At 48.2% G+C, this 20,965-nt stretch overlaps 2 protein-coding genes across 2 annotated transcripts in view; one reads left to right on the top strand and one right to left on the bottom strand.

Moving 5' to 3' along the window:
- Positions 1 to 16,671, bottom strand: part of NUP210 (nucleoporin 210) — a 148,079-nt gene extending 131,408 nt beyond the window's left edge. The window contains exons 1-9 of the mRNA XM_068105006.2: positions 16,326 to 16,671; positions 11,597 to 11,742; positions 6,765 to 6,896; positions 6,111 to 6,207; positions 5,083 to 5,233; positions 2,664 to 2,796; positions 2,319 to 2,462; positions 1,495 to 1,563; positions 651 to 757 (exon numbers count right to left, since the gene is read on the bottom strand). Coding sequence (XP_067961107.2) covers positions 651 to 757; positions 1,495 to 1,563; positions 2,319 to 2,462; positions 2,664 to 2,796; positions 5,083 to 5,233; positions 6,111 to 6,207; positions 6,765 to 6,896; positions 11,597 to 11,742; positions 16,326 to 16,495 — 1,149 coding nt within the window. The 5' untranslated portion in view covers positions 16,496 to 16,671. The remainder of the gene's footprint in view (positions 1 to 650; positions 758 to 1,494; positions 1,564 to 2,318; positions 2,463 to 2,663; positions 2,797 to 5,082; positions 5,234 to 6,110; positions 6,208 to 6,764; positions 6,897 to 11,596; positions 11,743 to 16,325) is intronic.
- Positions 16,672 to 17,236: 565 nt separating this feature from the next.
- The window catches only part of LOC137418870 (large ribosomal subunit protein uL16-like), a 34,750-nt gene continuing 31,021 nt past the window's right edge, over positions 17,237 to 20,965 (top strand). The window contains exon 1 of the mRNA XM_078770708.1: positions 17,237 to 17,432. Coding sequence (XP_078626834.1) covers positions 17,410 to 17,432 — 23 coding nt within the window. The 5' untranslated portion in view covers positions 17,237 to 17,409. The remainder of the gene's footprint in view (positions 17,433 to 20,965) is intronic.

The following is a 20,965-nucleotide window of genomic DNA, read 5'->3' as shown; positions in this document are numbered from 1 at the left end:
ACTTTACGTGTGTCATTGACTAGGCATGGCGATTAAAAGATGATCACAAAAACATCATCGGTCAAATGGTGTGGCAGCCATATTGGATTGAATGAAAATATTAAATAAATACATCTCTGAAACCGCTTACCCTATCGATGCGAAACTTTACAGATGTCATCTAACACCATTGCTGCATATAGTTTGAAAATTATGACGTTGTAGGTCACGTGGTTTGGCAGCCATATTAGCTTGAAAGCCAATATTTTTTTTCAATCCCTTCTCTGAGACCACTTCACCGATCGATGTGAAACCTGTCATGTCTGGTAAACATGTGATACTTGAAAACAGCCGAAGGGATGTGAAGTGAATGAGGGCATCTACCCGTTGTCACAGGCAGGGACTACGTGGAGGCATATTGGCGACAGTCGCATTGCTCCAGTTATTTTAAGCATGGGGATTAAAATCCATGGCCACCTCTTAACCCACAGATTATGAACCAGAGAGCTTGGTCTAAACTCACCGAGTGAACAAGTATGGTGCAAACCAATGACACTCCACTAATGAGGTAAACCAAATGAGGTAGTAATGTGGGAAGGTCCATCCACCGTGATAACCCTTGTGAAGCAGTTTTACCCAAAGTGTCTTACTCTCGACAATGTGTGACTCACATCTGCAGGGAATGCATGGTTGCTGTCCCAATCGTAGATATCGACGGTCACCGCGTAGTCGCGCCCCGTCTCCAACACCCATCGCTCACCCGGATGCACGGAAAACCCTGATGGGAAGTGTGAGGAGGGAAGGGGTCCCACAGGATCTCTAAAATTCTCGTATCCGGATCCGTATCTTCACCAGAAATGAATCAAGTCTTCGTCACACATCCAAACTGTCCACCAAGTTTCGTCCGAATATGTCCATAACGTTTTAAGATATCGTGCTAAATATTGATTTTGGCCCTATCGCTCAGTAGTGAAGAACCACTCAAAAAATTGTCGAATCCAGATCCTGATCTTCACCAAAATCTAATCATTTCGTCTGTGTCACATACCCATTACCCAACCTCTACACCAAATTTAATCCAAATCCATCAACAACTTTTTGAGATATTTTGGTCACAGACCTACAGACAGACAAACAAATAGACAGGGGTGAAAATATAACCTCCATCCACCTTTGGTGGTGGAGGTAATAAATAAAATGACCGAACGTACAAGCAAAAATAACCCCCATATGGCGTTACACACACAGCAACCATGCACACAGAACAGGTTCCAAGAATTACAAGCGTGCAACACATTCTTATGACACATCACTTTATTTGGGCGATGTATAGGCAACAAACCGCTGCCTCGATCACTCCTGGGAAAAAAGAAACCCGAGTTAACGCACATGAAGCAAAAACATACGTACTGCTTATGTGCAAATATAACATATTGGTGACATATAATCAGATAATTACAATTGTACTGGCCCATTTGCCGTCACCACAGGCCCAAAGATCCACAGGGTACTCACCAAGGAAGGCCGGCTCAGTCACGTACACAGAGCAGTTGGGCAAGCGAGACAAGCCCTGCATGCGCATGTCTGGATAAAGGTGGTTAAAGCAGCAACAGGAACAGGAGTAGGGATTCTGGGATCAGGTGTTACATCATCATGGGAATGGCACGGCCCTCGCTCGGCATTTGAGATGTTGCTTGGGCAATGCCAGAAGCCTTACTTTGCATTACATGCGACACGATGGGAAAACTCCATCACCTTTTATTATCAATACATAGACATTCAGTTTTCACCCTTCAGCCCAAACTTGGCAAAGGGGTACTGTCGTCACGGGCGCCGTCCGGGCGTCCGTCAACTGTTGGTTTCCGTCAATTTCAAGGAGAATGGCTTGTCCGATTAAATCCATTTTTGCAGTGTGTGTTGGCGTTGAGTAGAGGAAGGTTCCTTTAAAAAATGGGCCCGCTGCGATTTTCAATATGGCCGCCACGGCAGCCATCTTGAAATTGGTTTCCACCATGCATGGGCTGAGGGGTTACGCCCACTTTGCGGTGCTATTTATTATATTATACAAACATGGCTTTAAAAGATTGGTGGGGTGGGGGCGGAGGATAGGGAGGATGGATTAAGAGAATAGAAGGAAAATTATTCCAGTACGGTTCAGATCATAGCCAAAGTGTGAAAACCCAGCTGGGTCGCCGATGACATCTCGCGACCCCGCGGACCCCAGCCTAATGGTGGTGCCGGCCCACACTTCATAGTTGACTCTTTAATGCCATTCAAGACTACTTGTGAAAAGAATACATTACCCAAAATGCCCTTCATCGAATATGGAACGAAGATACTTTTGTGCTGCAGTAGCAGCTTGCTATGGCCTTTACGCAGGGCGGTGATGGTAGACGTATCGTCTTCGAGCTGCACCACCGGCAGAATATCCATGTCGTCACCCTGCAGCTGAAGCTTGTACTGATCCGATGGCATCGCAATCTCTGTCAGGAAAAGTTTATTGCGTATTACTTTCATTCTGGATAATGACCTTGATGGAAATCCAAAAGAAAGGTAGAAAGGTGAACAATGGCAGACAAAGGACGAGTCACACACAACGTGAGGCATTTCCCGAATTGATGAATAACCCACAAAATCCTAGTGTCTCCTCCGTCAACAATCCGTAATGTCCACCAAAAGCTCACCAAGGAGACGGCCGTGACGGAGCTTGAGCACACGGTAACGAATGCGCGTGTGCACGACGAGGTACACGTCATGTGTGGGGTTCAGAAGGATGTTCTCGAGAATGAGCAGATGCAGTTCGGCACCTTGCACGTTCTGTGGGCAAATCATTCAAGCACAAGGATGTCTGCCAATCATCACGATGGACCACTCGTGGAGGGGCGCCCGATGCTCGGGTGAGGGGCGGCAGCCGAGAACAAGGTGACCCGATTGAAAACTCAAAGATTCAACGCTATTCGGACAATTCCACCTTCAACTGTCAATATGATCGGCACATTCTGAAACAAATCGTACCATTTGTTTGCACGAGCTTCATGCTCAGGCCGTCGTCTCCTCTCTCAGCAATTGCATTAAAGTTCAAAGTTTAAAACGTTTGTTCGTGTCCTCAAGGCACTTCATGGCCATTGCAGAAAAGTCTCAGCAAAACAGGGAGTGCATTGTTAATCTATAATATTACATTTATAGGTAATGACATCAGTCGACAAACCGTGGTTAACTTTTGGAGACGGGTCGGTAACACTCAGATTTTATTTGGATCAGTTGGAAAGAGTCAGATGTAATTTTGACATTAGCCTTGGATATGGATCAGCTGGAAAGAGTCAGAATTAATTTTGACATTAGCCTCGATAGATCAGTTGGAAAGATTCAGATTTAATTTTCACATTAGCCTTGGTTACGGATCAGTCAGTATGAGTCGGTTTTAATTTTGACATTAGCGTTGGTTACGGATCAGTCAGTAAGAGTCGGATTTAATTTTGACATTAGCCTTGGATACAGATCAGTCAATAAGGGTCAGATTTAATTTCGACATTAGCCTCGGATACGGATCAGTCAGTAAGAGTTGGATTTAATTTTGACATTAGCCTTGGATACAGATCAGTCAATAAGGGTCAGATTTAATTTCGACATTAGCCTCGGATACGGTTCAGTCAGTAAGAGTCGGATTTAATTTTGACATTAGCCTTGGATACAGATCAGTCAATAAGGGTCAGATTTAATTTCGACATTAGCCTCGGATACGGATCAGTCAGTAAGAGTGGGATTTAATTTTGATATTAGCCATGAATACGGACGGATCAGTCAGTAAGAGTCGGATTTAATTTTGATATTAGCCATGGATACGGATCAGTCAGGAAGAGTCGGATTTAATTTTGATATCAGCCTTGGATAATGATCAGTCAACAAGAGTCGGATTTAATTTTGATAACAGCCTTGGTTATGGATCAGTCAGTAAGAGTCTGATTTAATGTTGACATTAGCCTTGGTTACGGATCAGTCAATAAGGGTCAGATTTAATTTTGACATTAGCCTTGGTTACGGATCAGTCAGTAAGAGTCTGATTTAATGTTGACATTAGCCTTGGTTACGGATCAGTCAGTAAGAGTCGGATTTAATGTTGACATTAGCCTTGGTTACGGATCAGTCAGTAAGAGTCGGATTTAATTTTGACATTAGCCTTGGATACAGATCAGTCAATAAGGGTCAGATTTAATTTCGACATTAGCCTCGGATACGGATCAGTCAGTAAGAGTGGGATTTAATTTTGATATTAGCCATGAATACGGACGGATCAGTCAGGAAGAGTCGGATTTAATTTTGACATTAGCCTTGGATACGGATCAGTCAGTAATATTTGGTTTTATTTTGACATTAGCCTTGGATATAGATCAGTCAATAACCACCTTTAGAGGCCATTTTTCCCCGCAAAGCGGGGGTTGGCCTTTTTCGGGAACCGTGGTTGTTGTTGTTTTTTGGTCCCCTTTTTGAAGCAATGTTTTACGGCCGGATGCCCTTCCTGACGCCAACCCTTTTTTCCGCCTTTAACGACAAACAGGGAATTACCAGTGAACTGGTACTCAATTAGCCGACCTCGGAAGGATGACAGGCTGAGTCAACCCCCCTGGCATTAATTCGGCGATCGACCGGGATTCGAACCCAGGATCCTAGGATCCTAAGCCGGCACCCTAGCCGCTAGCCCAACACCAGGCGTGTAACACCCTGGCGTTAGTCAATAAGAGTCAGAATTAATTTTGACATGAGCCTTGGATACGGATCAGTCAATAAGAGTCAGAATTAATTTCGACATTACCCTTGACCAACGTGAGATAAAATGTGCTTCGACACAGGAGAACAAAACATGTTATTAAAAAAACATGCCTAGTTTGTCATTCATCCAATCATTCATTGCATAATCAAAGGTGCATATGACATCCGAAAGAGTTCAAAGGTAGGCCAAGCTGCAATCATCACGAGAATGTTTTATTTGATCAACATCCTTCTCGTGAAGGCAAGCCTAATCTTGTTTGACTAATTATTGTTGAAATGCAAATGCTATTCAAAGCACAATGGTGTTACGTACACATGCCCGCACGCAGGACACACCTTGTACAATGGTTCGACGATTCGAGCCTGCAGGCGCGAGCTTCCAGTTTTACGGCCGGACACAAGTACAGTGTCCCCGTGTCGACCGCTCCGTTCCATCGCAAGAATGTGCGCCGGGGGCTGGTATGCCGACTCGGAGAATCGGAGCAACCTGCAGGGAGGAGGAACGTCCAAAATCCCTGGTTCACAAAACACACATGTATGAGCAGTCTCATCAATCGGGTCTAAATCTTAATCTTTGAGTAAAAAAGGGGAACCAAAAACCTCCTCACTGCTTATTCCCCCATAACAAAATCAAGACTCTCTGCTCACTTTCACTCTTTCATTCCTCTTTTCTCCCGCCTCTGGAACAAACTCCCTCACTCTCTTCAATCCCACTCCTCCCTCCAGGTCTTTAAAACGGCTGTTCACCACCATCTCTTATCTCCCCCCATCCAATACCTTGATCTTTTCTACCCCTGTTAATGCACCCCAAACCCACGTTTTTTGAAATACCGACTTCTTTCCTGGCTGGAAAGAATACCTAAAATACCTAAATAATACCTAAAATAAGAAAAATAAGAAGAAATACCCAAAAACATCGTCTCAAACCGGGAACCATGATTGTCATGGGGCCCGCAAGGCTAACCCTCGCTCTAGCGGGGAAAATGGCCTTAAAACGATCATTCAATTCCTGGACGTCCTAGCAGTGTACATGTGTTTTATAGTTCCCACCCCCCCCCCCACCTTCCCGTGCCTCCTCCCCCCCAAGCCCTCTCCCTCCCACAGATCTCCCTATGTCCCTGTTATCTACTGTTGTACTTGTGTGCTTCCCTCTCTCTCCCCATCTTGTCTCCCACTCCCTTTATCATATGTCATATGTTTTATGTGTCAGTTAATTTTTTTGTGATTAATGTTAGCTTTTCCACGAGCCTCGATCTTGTGTACCAAAAAAAACAAGAAAAAAAACAAAAAAAAAACATGAAATATCCTTTCAAATGTCCCAAAAAGGAAAAGAAAGAACATCATTCAAAACTTGCTTGCCCTACCTCAAGGCATTGTGGGAGTCGGGTGACGAGACAGACTCGGCATCTTTTACAATTGTCCAATCAAATGGCAGGCCAGCCAGAGTGGTGAATGTGTTTCCTGAATATAACAAACATTGGGACACGCAAAATGTGACATTTACACCACCATCACCACATTACAGTGAAACCATTGTGACAAACACCTCCTTGCAGTCCATTGTGTGGTAACGGTTCATTCCCGCTCAGTGAAGATTCAATGAATGAAGGAAATGAGTCGTTGTCCTCGCCCACATGGCATCGTATTCCGTTAACAAAGAGAGCAATGCGCTGTAACTGGACCAGTGATGATATCATCATCGCAATTTAATTAATTATTCCACAGCACAAGTTTCTCATCCATTGTCTGATATTACCTTGGTAACGAAATAACAGATTCAACTTCACGTCACAACAACTACTACAACAACCACATCAGGCTTGGATACAACAGCCCCAGATATTAAAGGTTGCTGTTTATTTTTTCAAGGCGGCACAACGTTTGCACAGACAGGTAAAGGTAAAGTGTACGGAAGGGTGTGTAAAGAAAAATAGTTTAACACTCAGGAAGTACTTTCGAGTATGGCGACAAAAGAAAGAGAAGATCGTGCTCTTCTTGTTCCACCTTCACATGCTCACCTTCTCGATCGAAAGCTCTGATGGAGAGTTTGAGTGGCGAGTCCTCCAGGTATAGCTCTCGCGTCGTCGAGGACACCTGGATACCGTTGATAACATCGACGATCACATCACAGCGGAGCAACCGGCCTGTCACTACAGGGTCAACGGTCATAGGGACGAGGGGTGGTTTTTAATGAACAAATTGAGATAACCAGAGGAATAATGAGGAAGCATAGACAAGGTTCAGCACATCCATGACACGATATTGGAACATTTCAGGGTAGTTTTCAATTCCTCTTAAACATGTGCACCTTAATATCACAATACTTCTCTCGGAAACCACCAGTATGGACTTTCAACAAGAATACTTGGGACATCATCAATATTGATATTTCGTTTAGGCCTTTAGGGGGTTTGTGATGATCGTCCTTCATTTGCTTCAATCAAACATTACCCTGAGTGCATCGAGTCAATGACAACGTGTGACTGGACCGTCAGGCAAACCAGACCACAACGTGTGACTGGACCGTCAGGCAAACCAGACCACAACGTGTGACTGGACCGTCAGGCAAACCAGACCACAACGTGTGACTGGACCGTCAGGCAAACCAGACCACAACGTGTGACTGGACCGTCAGGCAAACCAGACCACAACGTGTGACTGGACCGTCAGGCAAACCAGACCACAACGTGTGACTGGACCGTCAGGCAAACCAGACCACAACGTGTGACTGGATCGTCAGGCAAACCAGACCACAACGTGTGACTGGATCGTCAGGCAAACCAAACCACAACGTGTGACTGGACCGTCAGGCAAACCAGACCACAACGTGTGACTGGATCGTCAGGCAAACCAGACCACAACGTGCGACTGGATCGTCAGGCAAACCAGACCACAACGTGTGACTGGACCGTCAGGCAAACCAGACCACAACGTGTGACTGGACCGTCAGGCAAACCAGACCACAACGTGTGACTGGATCGTCAGGCAAACCAAACCACAACGTGTGACTGGACCGTCAGGCAAACCAGACCACAACGTGTGACTGGATCGTCAGGCAAACCAGACCACAACGTGCGACTGGATCGTCAGGCAAACCAGACCACAACGTGTGACTGGACCGTCAGGCAAACCAGACCACAACGTGTGACTGGATCGTCAGGCAAACCAGACCACAACGTGTGACTGGATCGTCAGGCAAACCAAACCACAACGTGTGACTGGACCGTCAGGCAAACCAGACCACAACGTGTGACTGGATCGTCAGGCAAACCAGACCACAACGTGCGACTGGATCGTCAGGCAAACAGACCACAAAGTGCGACTGGACCGTCAGGTAAACCAGGCCAGATAAGGAACGAGAGGTGGAGCAAGGAAACGATACTACTATGTTCATGAGTAAACAGTGGAATACTGTTTACGTAGATTACGAGTAGGTAATGGCCTCAGATTCCTGAACATTGGTTCAGATGGAATCACCAAACCTAACACTACTGGTGTTACTGAATTTGATCAGCGACGCCCTATCTGAATAACCTCTGTTTTACCTGGGGTGTTTGAGAGTTTTCTTGCTGATTGGTTGATGGTCGATTTTAAACCTCATATTGATCCTGCACAGGATGGAAACATGAAAGGAGTTCTACAAACCACTATGTAGTCCATATGCTCGATGTGAGACATCGAAATCTTGACCATTGAGGTCATTATGTGAATATTTGCACTTTCGACTTTACCAAAACCTTCGACCTGGTCAATCACTCCAAGGTCATTGAAAATCTCATTCAGCTTGGGCTTGATGCTTCCATCCTACCTACAGTGTGCAGTTTCCTTTCCGATCTTCCCAGGTGGTTCGTTATCAAGGGCAGACATCGGATCCTTCTCTCCTGCAGAATTCCACAAGGGACGAAACTAGGACCACAAGGTCCAAAACTAGGAAGCGTTGTTCCTGGTTCTGGTGAATGACGCGGCTGTAACAACAGAATATTGTTGGAAATATGTGGATAACTTGAGCCGGGTTGAAATGTTGAACAGAACTCAAAGTTCGTTGCAAGCCCACGTTGATGTACTTGGTGTTTGGTGTTACCTTAATGATGCTTGGCCGAAGGTGGAGAAATGCAAGATTATGCAAATATCTTTTCTTCGGAATGTTCCACCCCAATTAAACATGGTCATTGATAACATCCCTCTGCAAAGAGCTCACTCTCCTTGGTGTTATAATCCAATCTGATCTGAAATGGAATAGTCAAATCCAGCAGATGGTATCTTGTACTGCTCGACGACTCTTCGTTCTTTGTACTTTGAAGAAATTCCATGTGAGTTCCCCCGATCTTGTTGAAATATACAAGGTGTACATTCTCCCTTTGCTGGAGTTCGGTGTGCCCGTGTGGGGTTCTGGAATTACAAGGGCCCAGAGGGATGAGATTGAACGACTCCAGAAGCGTTCGCTCCGTTTTATTGTGGTCCTTTGCGCAATCTATTCGGTCCTTTGCGCAACAACTTCGTCGTTTTGGTATGAAGTTGTTGAGCGAACGCAGGAATGAGTTTCTCTTACGTTTTGGACTTGTTCTTCTAAATTGTGATCGTCACCGTGATATTCTTCCTCCTACCCGACAATCTGTGTCTCGATTTAATATGGAACTCAGGAATGCTCAACATCCTGATCTGCCTCTTGTAAGGCCAGAAAAAAAAAAAAACATGTTTAGCGTCCTGCCTTTTTGAAAAAAAGGAGGCGGCACCTTTTTTTTTCTTCAAAATGGCCGCCAGGCTCATTTTTCCCAAGATGGTCGCCTGCTTTTTTGTTTCTTTAGATTTGAAATACATGTAGAATGTTTGGGTCTTGACGAAATCAGAGCATGTAGAAACTACAGCACGCTAGCGCGCTAGCGCTAACATTCTATAGCACGCTCACACGTTTTGCTAGTCTACAACAACCAGCCGCATATTACTACCGGACCTGTATGTACATGTATTTGCTAGTCCACAACAACCAGCCGCATATTACTACCGGACCTGTATGTACATGTATCACAGACGGGATTATTTTGTGTGAGCGGCCATGAAGCAATTATGATGGAGACTATCAAATCGAGAGAGTGAGAAAATTGATTGCTCGCGATCAGTCGAACGATGTTTTAAAAAAGAAAAAAAAAAAAGGAGGCGGCCTCTAAAAAGGAAGCGGGCGGGGACGCTAAACATGAATATTTTTTTGTTTGGCCTAAGACTCAAATATACAAGAATTCAACAATTCCTTTTTTGACTGAAATGTTTAATTCTGCTTTGTTGGTGCAGAAAATAATTTACATGCAGAATATCTGTTTGTTGTTCTTCTTAAGTTTTCTGTTATTTTAGGATATTTTGTCGTTAGAATTTGTTATATTTTTTATTGTTTTTTTATTATGTATGTTTGTTTGCACACCTTACATTGTGCATTACATTGTGCATTACATTGTGCCTTACATTTGCATTACACGGGTCATTAACCAGTGTGGCAGCTACATTCAAATGTAAGGTGTGCACAGAGGGAGCTGCAGATGGAGGAAATGTTGAGTTGGATCTTGGAGACGGCGTGAAGCTGGAAGGTGTGAAAACATTTTGCTACCTCGGAGACATGCTGAATGGTGAAGGTGGATCAGACTCGGCAACGGTTGCTCGAGTGAGATGTGCATGGAAGAAGTTTCGGGAACTGAGTGGCGTGCTGATGAGGAGGGGAGTGTCGTTGAAGCTGAAGGGAAAGGTGTATGCTGCATGTGTGAGAAGTGTTATGATTTATGGGAGCGAGACATGGGTCATGAATGTAGAGCAGCAACGAAGGCTGGAAAGGGTGGAAATGCGAATGGTTCGGTGGATGTGCGGAGTGTCGCTGAGAGAGAGGAAGACAAATGATGAATTGCGAAAGATGATGGGAATCGAGCCTGTGATTGATGCTGTGAAGAGGAACAGGTTGAGATGGTTTGGTCATGTGTTGAGGAAGGATGAAAGTGACTGGTTGAGAAGAGTGATGGAAATGAATGTAGAAGGAAGTAGAAGACGGGGAAGACCGAGAAAGACTTGGCTAAAGATGGTGGAAGAAGAAATGCGGGCAAGGGGGTTAACAAGGAGAGATGCAGAAAATAGGGCAAAATGGAGAAGATTGTCATGGGGACCGCAGGGCTAACCCCCGCTCTAGTAGGGAAAATGGCCTTAAAATGCATGTTGTTGTTGTTTGTTGTATTGTAAACTTGACAAATTTCAGTCTTTGGACTTGTCCAGTGTTTCACACCTTGTCCAGTGTTTCATGATTTCAATAAACCAAAATGAATGAGCAAACACATCTGAGCTTTGGCTTTTGACATATAATCGGCCATCTTTAAAAAGGAAACAAATTTAACCAATGCGAGATCATCTAACCATCAGCAAAACTACCGTTGACTATCTTACTATAATTCACCAAAAGTCCGTCCGATCCCAGGTACCGCAAAAACGGCCGAACCGATCCCAACAAAATTTTTGGTGGGTAATCCTGGGTCCCCCTGGAGTAAAATAGGCTACATTGTTTTTCGAATTTTTTCCAATTTTTCCAAACACGATGGAATAATATTTACCGATATGAACAGTTACGTGGCTTTTATTGAAATTCTACAAATACTGTTTAGATTTTGATGATTTGCGTGTGATATGATTTAACGGATGTTTATATAAATCGTTTAAAATAAAAAGAAAGTCTTCAATTTCTGATAATTTGCCTTTTCATTTGGGCCTCCCAATTGAAGCCCCACCCTACTGTTGTTGCTGGTAAACATAAACACAACAGGTATTGATAAAGAACCAGCAGGTCGACTCTCAGGTCGCACCCCACAAAGGACTATTCACTCGCCCGTTTCCTCCGCAAACACGATGGCCGTTTGCCGAGAGGCATGGCTGCTGCGAGCCGTCACCAAGGCAGTTTGGGAGCAATCCTGGCCACGGTCGTCCAACGTCCAAATTGGCTCGACGCTCACGGTCTTGGGTCTGGTGGAGCGCCTGCGGGACACACGGTCATGCCTCAAAGTCGTGGGACACCGACCCTCCAAAACGACTGCACCACTCGCGACAATCGCACACCTTCATCAGTACAAGATAATGCTCACAAGCAACGGACACAAATGCGGGGGCCTCTGGTAAAGCGAGTTCGAGTCAGAGTGATGCATCTGTGCTGTGGAGACAAAACCCTGACCAAAGCCAAATCATAACGAGATTTGAAAAGGAAAGCCACGTGCACCGGACGATAAGGGGAAACACCAAAACCCACAGAAGGCTGACCGGGTGTGGGTTCCGTGTACGTGTGGAAGCGGGAGCACGCACCGACACGTCCCATAAAGCAAGGAGAATCGTTCGACGGGACGACATCAATGCACCAGACACGTCACAGTATCACGTGACAAACCCATGCACAAGACTAAGCCGACAGACACCGAGGATCTGGTCCAGCATCACATTCAATGGGGGAGTCTCTGTCCGAACAAAACTCACATGGACGTCAAATGAACAAAGAAATTGTAACAAAAAAGAAAAGAAAAAAAAAGGGAATGACGAGGACATTTTCTATTTTTCAGACCAGAGTATTATCATTTGTAGTTATAGCAGTGACAGACGCAGCTGTTGTCTGCCCAGAGGGATCAGGCGGTACTGTACCATGCAGTGTGCAGTCATCTGGGGGGGGGGGAAAAAGGGAAGAGGATTCCAGAGCATCGGATAGGTCATTTTTAAAGATGGGGAACAAGACTGGACCCAAAATACCTAATAGGGAAACTCCAGCCTCCATTGGGAGAGGGGAGGAGAGGGTTCCATTGATAACAACAGGTACGAGTGGAGGAAGTCAGGAATCCAGGAGAGAAGGCCTTACATGGCACAGAGAGACAGCTTGATAAGCGGAGCAAGATGGCAGACTGTACATCAGCGGTGCAAGATGGCAGACTGTACATCAGCGGTGCAAGATGGCAGACTGTACATCAGCGGTGCAAGATGGCAGATTGTACATCAGCGGTGCAAGATGGCAGATTGTACATCAGCGGAGCAAGATGGCAGACTGTACATCAGCGGAGCAAGATGGCAGATTGTACATCAGCGGAGCAAGATGGCAGATTGTACATCAGCGGAGCAAGATGGCAGATTGTACATCAGCGGAGCAAGATGGCAGACTGTACATCAGCGGAGCAAGATGGCAGATTGTACATCAGCGGAGCAAGATGGCAGACTGTACATCAGCGGAGCAAGATGGCAGACTGTACATCAGCGGAGCAAGATGTCAGACTGTACATCAGCGGAGCAAGATGGCAGATTGTACATCAGCGGAGCAAGATGGCAGATTGTACATCAGCGGAGCAAGATGGCAGACTGTACATCAGCGGAGGAAGATGGCAGATTGTACATCAGCGGAGCAAGATGGCAGACTGTACATCAGCGGAGCAAGATGGCAGACTGTACATCAGCGGAGCAAGATGGCAGACTGTACATCAGCGGAGCAAGATGGCAGATTGTACATCAGCGGAGCAAGATGGCAGATTGCACATCAGCGGAGCAAGATGGCAGATTGTACATCAGCGGAGCAAGATGGCAGATTGTACATCAGCGGAGCAAGATGGCAGACTGTACATCAGCGGAGCAAGGTGGCAGACTGTACATCAGCGGAGGAAGATGGCAGATTGTACATCAGCGGAGCGAGACGGCAGACTGTACATCAGCGGAGCGAGATGGCAGACTGTACATCAGCGGAGCAAGATGGCAGACTGTACATCAGCGGAGCAAGATGGCAGACTGTACATCAGCGGAGCAAGATGGCAGACTGTACATCAGCGGAGCAAGATGGCAGACTGTACATCAGCGGAGCAAGATGGCAGACTGTACATCAGCGGAGCAAGATGGCAGACTGTACATCAGCGGAGCAAGATGGCAGACTGTACATCAGCGGAGCAAGATGGCAGACTGTACATCAGCGGAGCAAGATGGCAGACTGTACATCAGCGGAGCAAGATGGCAGACTGTACATCAGCGGAGCAAGATGGCAGACTGTACATCAGCGGAGCAAGATGGCAGACTGTACATCAGTGGAGCAAGACGGCCGACTGTGCCGAATGCCTAAGACGTGTCCACTGTCCAGGAAGTTCATGGTCCTAACCTCTTGTTTGAGATTGGGAGTCTCTGACCACCACATAGAGAGCAGCAGAAGCAGGTCCAGAGTGGAGTGACTAGAACAGAATCCAAACTGGCCGCACCATACCGGGATAAACAAAGGTGAGTTCACCTGCAAATGGAACCATACATGGATAATCAGCGGTGAGTTCACCTGCAAGTTAGTTCACGGTGAGTTCACGGGGGGGTGTGGGGTGGAGGGTCGGGGGGGTGGGGGGTGGAGGGTCTGGGGGGTGGGGGGTGGAGGGTCGGGGGGGTGGGGGGTGGAGGGTCGGGGGGGTGGAGGGTGGAGGGTCGTGGGTGGGGGCTGGAGGGTCGGGGGGTGGGGGCTGGATGGTCGGGGGGGGGGCTGGATGGTCGGGGGGGGGGGTTGGAGCGTCGGTGGGGGGGGGGGGCGTAGGGTCGGGGGGCTGCGGGCCGGAGGGTCGGGTGGTGGGGGCCGGAGGGTCGGGGCCGGAAGGTCGGGGGAGGGGGTGGGGGCCGGAGGGTCAGGGGAGGGGGTGGGGGCCGGAGGGTCGGGGTCGGGGGTGGGGGCCGGAGGGTCGGGGTCGGGGCCGGAGGGTCGGGGGAGGGGGTGGGGGCCGGAGGATCGGGGGAGGGGGTGCGGGTGGGGGCCGGAGGGTCGGGGGAGGGGGTGCGGGTGGGGGCCGGAGGGTCGGGGTCGGGGTGGGGGCCGGAGGGTCGGGGTCGGGGGCCGGAGGGTCAGGGGAGGGGGTGGGGGCCGGAGGGTCGGGGTCGGGGGTGGGGGCCGGAGGGTCGGGGTCGGGGGTGGGGGCCGGAGGGTCGGGAGAGGGGGTGGGGGCCGGAGGGTCGGGGGAGGGGGTGGGGGCCGGAGGGTCGGGGGAGGGGGTGGGGGCCGGAGGGTCGGGGGAGGGGGTGGGGGCCGGAGGGTCGGGGGAGGTGGTTGGGGCCGGAGGGTCGGGGGAGGGGGTTGGGGCCGGAGGGTCGGGGGAGGGGGTTGGGGCCGGAGGGTCGGGGGAGGGGGTTGGGGCCGGAGGGTCGGGGGAGGGGGTTGGGGCCGGAGGGTCGGGGGAGGGGGTTGGGGCCGGAGGGTCAGGGCAGGTGGGGGCCGTAGGGTCGGGGTCGGAGGGTCGGGGGGTGGGGGCCGTAGGGTCGGGGGGGGTTGGAGGGTCGGGTGGGGGGGGGGTGGGAGGGAGGATCGTGGGGGTGGGAGGGAGGATCGTGGGGGTGGGAGGGAGGATCGTGGGGGTGGGAGGGAGGATCGTGGGGTGGGGGAGGAGGATCGGGGGTGGGGGAGGAGGATCGGGGGTGGGGGAGGAGGATCGGGGGTGGGGGAGGAGGATCGGGGGTGTGGGGGGGAGGATCAGGGGGATGGGGGAGGATCGGGGGGTGGGGGTGGGGGTCGGAGGGTTTGGGTGGGGGCTGGAGGGTCGGACGGTGGGGGCTGGAGGATCTGGCGGGCTGGAGGATCGGGGGGATGGGGGTCGTAGGGTCGGGGGGGTTGGCGGGTCGGGGCTGGAGGGTCAGGGGTGGGTGGGGGCTGGAGGGTCGGGGGCTGAGGCCGGAGGGTCGGGGGGGTTGGGGCCGGAGGGTCGGGGGGGTTGGGGCCGGAGGGTCGGGGGGGTTGGGGCCGGAGGGGTTGAGGCCGGAGGGTCGGGGGGGTTGGGGCCGGAGGGTCGGAGGGGTGGGGGGCCGGAGGGTCGGAGGGGTGGGGGGCCGGAGGGTCGGGGGCCAGAGGTTCGGGGGGCCAGAGGGTCGGGGGCCAGAGGGTCTGGGGTGGGGGGCCAGAGGGTCGGGGGTGGGGGCCAGAGGGTCGGGGGTGGGGGCCAGAGGGTCGGGGGTGGGGGGCCAGAGGGTCGGGGGTGGGGGGCAGAGGGTCGGGGGTGGGGGGGCAGAGGGTCGGGGGTGGGGGGCAGAGGGTCGGGGGTGGGGGCCAGAGGGTCGGAGGAGGGGGTTGGGGCCGGAGGGTCGGGGGGGGGTTGGGGCCAGAGGGTCGGGGCGGTGGGGTCGGAGGGTCAGGGGGCGGGGGGCGGGTCGGATGGTCGGGGGGCGGGTCGGAGGGTCGGGGGGCGGGTCGGAGGGTCGGAGGGTCGGAGGGAGGTCGGCGGGCCGGAGGGAGGTCGGCGGGCCGGAGGGCCGGGGGGGTACACACGGGCCGGAGGGCCGGGGGGGTACACACGGGCCGGAGGGCCGGGGGGGTACACACGGGCCGGAAGGTCGGGGCGGTCGAGGGTCGGGGGGGGGAGGTCGGGAGGGTTGGAGGGTCAGGGGGGTCGAGGTTCGGGGGGGGAGGTCGGGAGAGCCGGAGGGTCGGGGGGAGGTCGGGGGGCCGGATGGTCGGGGGGCCGGAGGGTCGGGGGGAGGTCGGGGGGCCGGAGGGTCGGGGGGAGGTCGGGGGCCGGAGGGTCGGGGGGGGGCGGAGGGTCGGGGGGCCGGAGGGCTGGAGGGTCGGGTAGGGGGGGACACATACAGACCATGTGTAACAACCATCCGACGCCTCGAGTGTGTAGTTGATCGGAGTCTCCGTTGAATGAGGAAGAAGAACTTTGGGGACGTTCAGTTTGGCGTTCTGGGTCCGGGTCGCGCTCAGAACGAGGACAAGCAAGACCATGTCGAGTCCTTGGACACTTGAGCGACTCCACATGCCGGAGAACTGTCTGCTCAAGCCGTTCGTGAGAGGACCGAATGCACCACGAGTCTTGGTACCAAAATCCGTTAGAAGAACTGACGGATCTCACTTCCTGCTTTCGGACCAATTCTTGCTCCTCGCGCCACAAAACCCGAATGAACCGCACGTGTTACGCCGCACGTCATCACGCCAAAGCCTCAACTTCAAACACGTTTCATATGACAATGCGAATATTGTTTAAAAATAGTTAGTAGAGAGGCATGGCTCCATATTTACATCAGATTTGGAGTTAAACCATCTTCCTAACGAGTCTTCCTCTTTGGTAAACCACGACTGTGGCGGTGCGGTGGTTGTTCGGTATCATTGGCGATGGATCCAGAAATGGTTATGTTACATTTTGAATGAGAGCTATATTTTTATTCATTTTAAATGTATATTATATAATTATACATAACAGAAGACTGGATGATAAGTTATGATTAATCGGTGAGCAAATTATTTCGTCCATTGACACCAAGAACTTAGATACTGTATATTAATATAGTAGGCCAATTCATGGGGTCTACGCAAGGTAGTTAGCGGCAGCAACACTTCCCTTTTCCTTTGCCTTTTCGACCAACTTATGGACGTGCACGTATATGTATATATTTAATAGTATATCTTGGATTTTGAGATTATTTAGTTAGAACACCAGCCTTTCGGGAGAAACGGAAAAGAGAGGAACTTACTTATCGCTGCGCATTATTTCCCAGCGTCCTTTTCGGTCAGCGAGGTAATATGGTGGGATGATTGTGCGATTAGCAAACTGAATCTGCTTGAATCTGCGACATCCTGGCCTCGTCGGTGTTGCTTCTTGCTTGGTGTAGACCGTGGTGTAGTCGTTGATTGCTTTTCTTGTTGATTGTGTGTGTTTTAGGCCCTTATTCGCCATGGGTCGCCGTCCTGCGCGTTGGTGAGTTTGGGTTGATATTAGGGCCTGGGTTCAGTTTGGTTCGTGGTTAAATAAATAAATCTTTTCTCGCCATTATGATTTGCAGCTTATCCTGGCAGTACTACTTATTTTAGCCGGCTGTCCACTTCGATTTGTATGACAGTGAAGATCATAGAATGTCCTTTTGTTTCGTTGTGGAAGGAGCCATTTGTTAAAACGTGTCGATTAAAACTTGTGGATGGATTAAAACTTGTGGATGGATTAAAACTTGTGGATGGATTAAAACTTGTGGATGGATTAAAACTTGTGGATGGATTAAAACTTGTGGATGGATTAAAACTTGTGGATGGATTAAAACTTGTGGATGGATTAAAACTAGTGGATGGATTAAAACTTGTGGATGGAGTAAAACTTGTGGATGGAGTAAAACTTGTGGATGGATTAAAACTTGTGGATGGATTAAAACTTGTGAATGGATTAAAACTTGTGGATGGATTAAAACTTGTGGATGGATTAAAACTTGTGGATGGATTAAAACTTGTGGATGGATTAAAACTTGTGGATGGATTAAAACTTGTGGATGGATTAAAACTTGTGGATGGATTAAACCTTGTGGATGGATTAAACCTTGTGGATGGATTAAAACTTGTGGATGGATTAAAACTTGTGGATGGGTTAAGACTTGTGGATGGATTAAAACTTGTGGATGGATTAAAACTTGTGGATGGATTAAAACTTGTGGATGGATTAAAACTTGTGGATGGATTAAAACTTGTGGATGGAGTAAAACTTGTGGATGGAGTAAAACTTGTGGATGGAGTAAAACTTGTGGATGGAGTAAAACTTGTGGATGGAGTAAAACTTGTGGATGGATTAAAACTTGTGGATGGATTAAAACTTGTGGATGGATTAAAACTTGTGGATGGATTAAAACTTGTGGATGGATTAAAACTTGTGGATGGATTAAAACTTGTGGATGGATTAAAACTTGTGGATGGATTAAAACTTGTGGATGGATTAAAACTTGTGGATGGATTAAAACTTGTGGATGGATTAAAACTTGTGGATGGATTAAAACGTGTGGATGGATTAAAACGTGTGGATGGATTAAAACGTGTGGATGGATTTAAATTTGGCGATGGATTTAAATTTGGCGATGGATTAACACGTACTTCTGAAATCTCGTTTGTCTCATTACATTTCACCCTCTTTCCCCGCACGAGTTAATCCCACCCAACCCCCAATCCCCCACTTTCTTCCTCCCTCACCCCCGTTTCCCTCCCATTATATTTATATTTCACCCCCTGTTCTGTCATTATATTTATATTTCACCCCCTGTTCTCTCATTATATTTATATTTCACCCCCTGTTCTCTCATTATATTTATATTTCACCCCCTGTTCTGTCATTATATTTATATTTCACCCCGTGTTCTCTCATTATATTTATATTTCACCCCCTGTTCTGTCATTATATTTATATTTCACCCCGTGTTCTCTCATTATATTTATATTTCACCCCGTGTTCTCTCATTATATTTATATTTCACCCCCTGTTCTCTCATTATATTTATATTTCACCCCCTGTTCTCTCATTATATTTATATTTCACCCCCTGTTCTGTCATTATATTTATATTTCACCCCCTGTTCTCTCATTATATTTATATTTCACCCCGTGTTCTCTCATTATATTTATATTTCACCCCCTGTTCTCTCATTATATTTATATTTCACCCCCTGTTCTGTCATTATATTTATATTTCACCCCGTGTTCTCTCATTATATTTATATTTCACCCCCTGTTCTCTCATTATATTTATATTTCACCCCCTGTTCTGTCATTATATTTATATTTCACCCCCTGTTCTCTCATTATATTTATATTTCACCCCCTGTTCTCTCATTATATTTATATTTCACCCCCTGTTCTCTCATTATATTTATATTTCACCCCCTGTTCTCTCATTATATTTATATTTCACCCCCTGTTCTCTCATTATATTTATATTTCACCCTGTGTTCTCTCATTATATTTATATTTCACCCCCTGTTCTCTCATTATATTTATATTTCACCCCCTGTTCTGTCATTATATTTATATTTCACCCCGTGTTCTCTCATTATATTTATATTTCACCCCCTGTTCTCTCATTATATTTATATTTCACCCTGTGTTCTCTCATTATATTTATATTTCACCCCCTGTTCTGTCATTATATTTATATTTCACCCCGTGTTCTCTCATTATACAGTGGTACCTCGGCTTACGAGTTTAATCCGTTCCGTGACGGAGCTCGTAAGCCAAATCGCTCGTAAGTCAAAGCAAATTTTCCCATTCAAATGCATTGAAATGCTATTAATCCGTTCCAGCCTCAAAAAAAAAACACCAATTTTTTTTGTTAGGTGCTTTTAAATAACAAAAATGTACTTTATAAATAACAAATAATGTATAAACAAGCACGACCTCGTATATACTGTACATAATACAAGAGAATGTAAAGAAATAAACTGGTTTTATTAAGCAGAGGAGAAGAGCATGCCAGGTGAGGTGTGCGTGTTGTCGACTTGGCGAGGCAGTACGATCGTACTCCTTCTACGATATGTACGATTTTGAAGCAGAAGGAGTCCATAAAGGCTATAACGCCAGCCAAGGGCGTTACGATTATTTCAAAGCTCCGGACCTCTATCCATGAAGATATGGAGAAGTTGTTGTTTGTGTGGTTGAAGGAGAAGCAGCTCGCAGGAGATACCGTGACCGAGAGCATCATGTGTTTGAAAAGATTGAAACTCGGATATCGAGCACGGACCACGAGGTGTTTTTTCTTTTTTCTTAATCTCGGTTTCAGTGAACTTTTGCTCTGTGCTCACGTGTACTGTACCTGTACCTGTAATGGTACGTCAGAGGATGGCACCTGTTGTCATCATATTAAGTGCAAGATGTTCTGCATCGTAAGTTGGTACACCGTGGTCTTTCGGCGGTGTTTAAGCCGGCCGTCTTGGCTTCTGTCACCATTGGCATTGAGTCTTTCGATGTAGGTAGGTCGTTGTGTGCCGGTGCCTTGGCCGAATTCCTTCATTGCTGCATTGTTAGCTCACCTGGTTTTTTATACCACATCTTTGGTTATCGGACCAGCGAATGACGTCATCTCCAAAGTATGGCTTATTCTCACTTGTCTTGGACGATCTTCTACTTCTAGCCTTCCACCGTGCATTTGGTGTCCACTGTACTTACTGTACAGTGCCTGGTAAAATTGATGTAATGGGTTTTTGACCGTCAACGCCATGAACCGTCATGAACCGTCATGAACCGTCAACGCCATGAACCGCTAACACTCAAAAGCCCATTTATCGCGCCTTATAAAGCAAAACGCAAACCGAAAGCCATGCCTCTCAAGCGAGGCGTGCTTCCGTGGTCACGTGATCCACAGGTGTAGCTCATTATACCCGCACGCGCGACACGCTTTGGCGGTCACGTGACCAGCCACTCTGGAGGCGGGGATCCCCGCCGATGACGTCACCGGCTGGAGCAAGGAGATTCCTCGCTCATGTATTT

Source organism: Myxine glutinosa, chromosome 1, assembly GCF_964187855.1.
Source record: "Myxine glutinosa chromosome 1, kmMyxGlut1.1, whole genome shotgun sequence".
NCBI lineage: Eukaryota > Metazoa > Chordata > Myxini > Myxiniformes > Myxinidae > Myxine > Myxine glutinosa.
The sequence above is the reverse complement of the archived record's forward strand: the minus strand, read 5'-3'. Positions and strand labels throughout refer to the sequence as shown.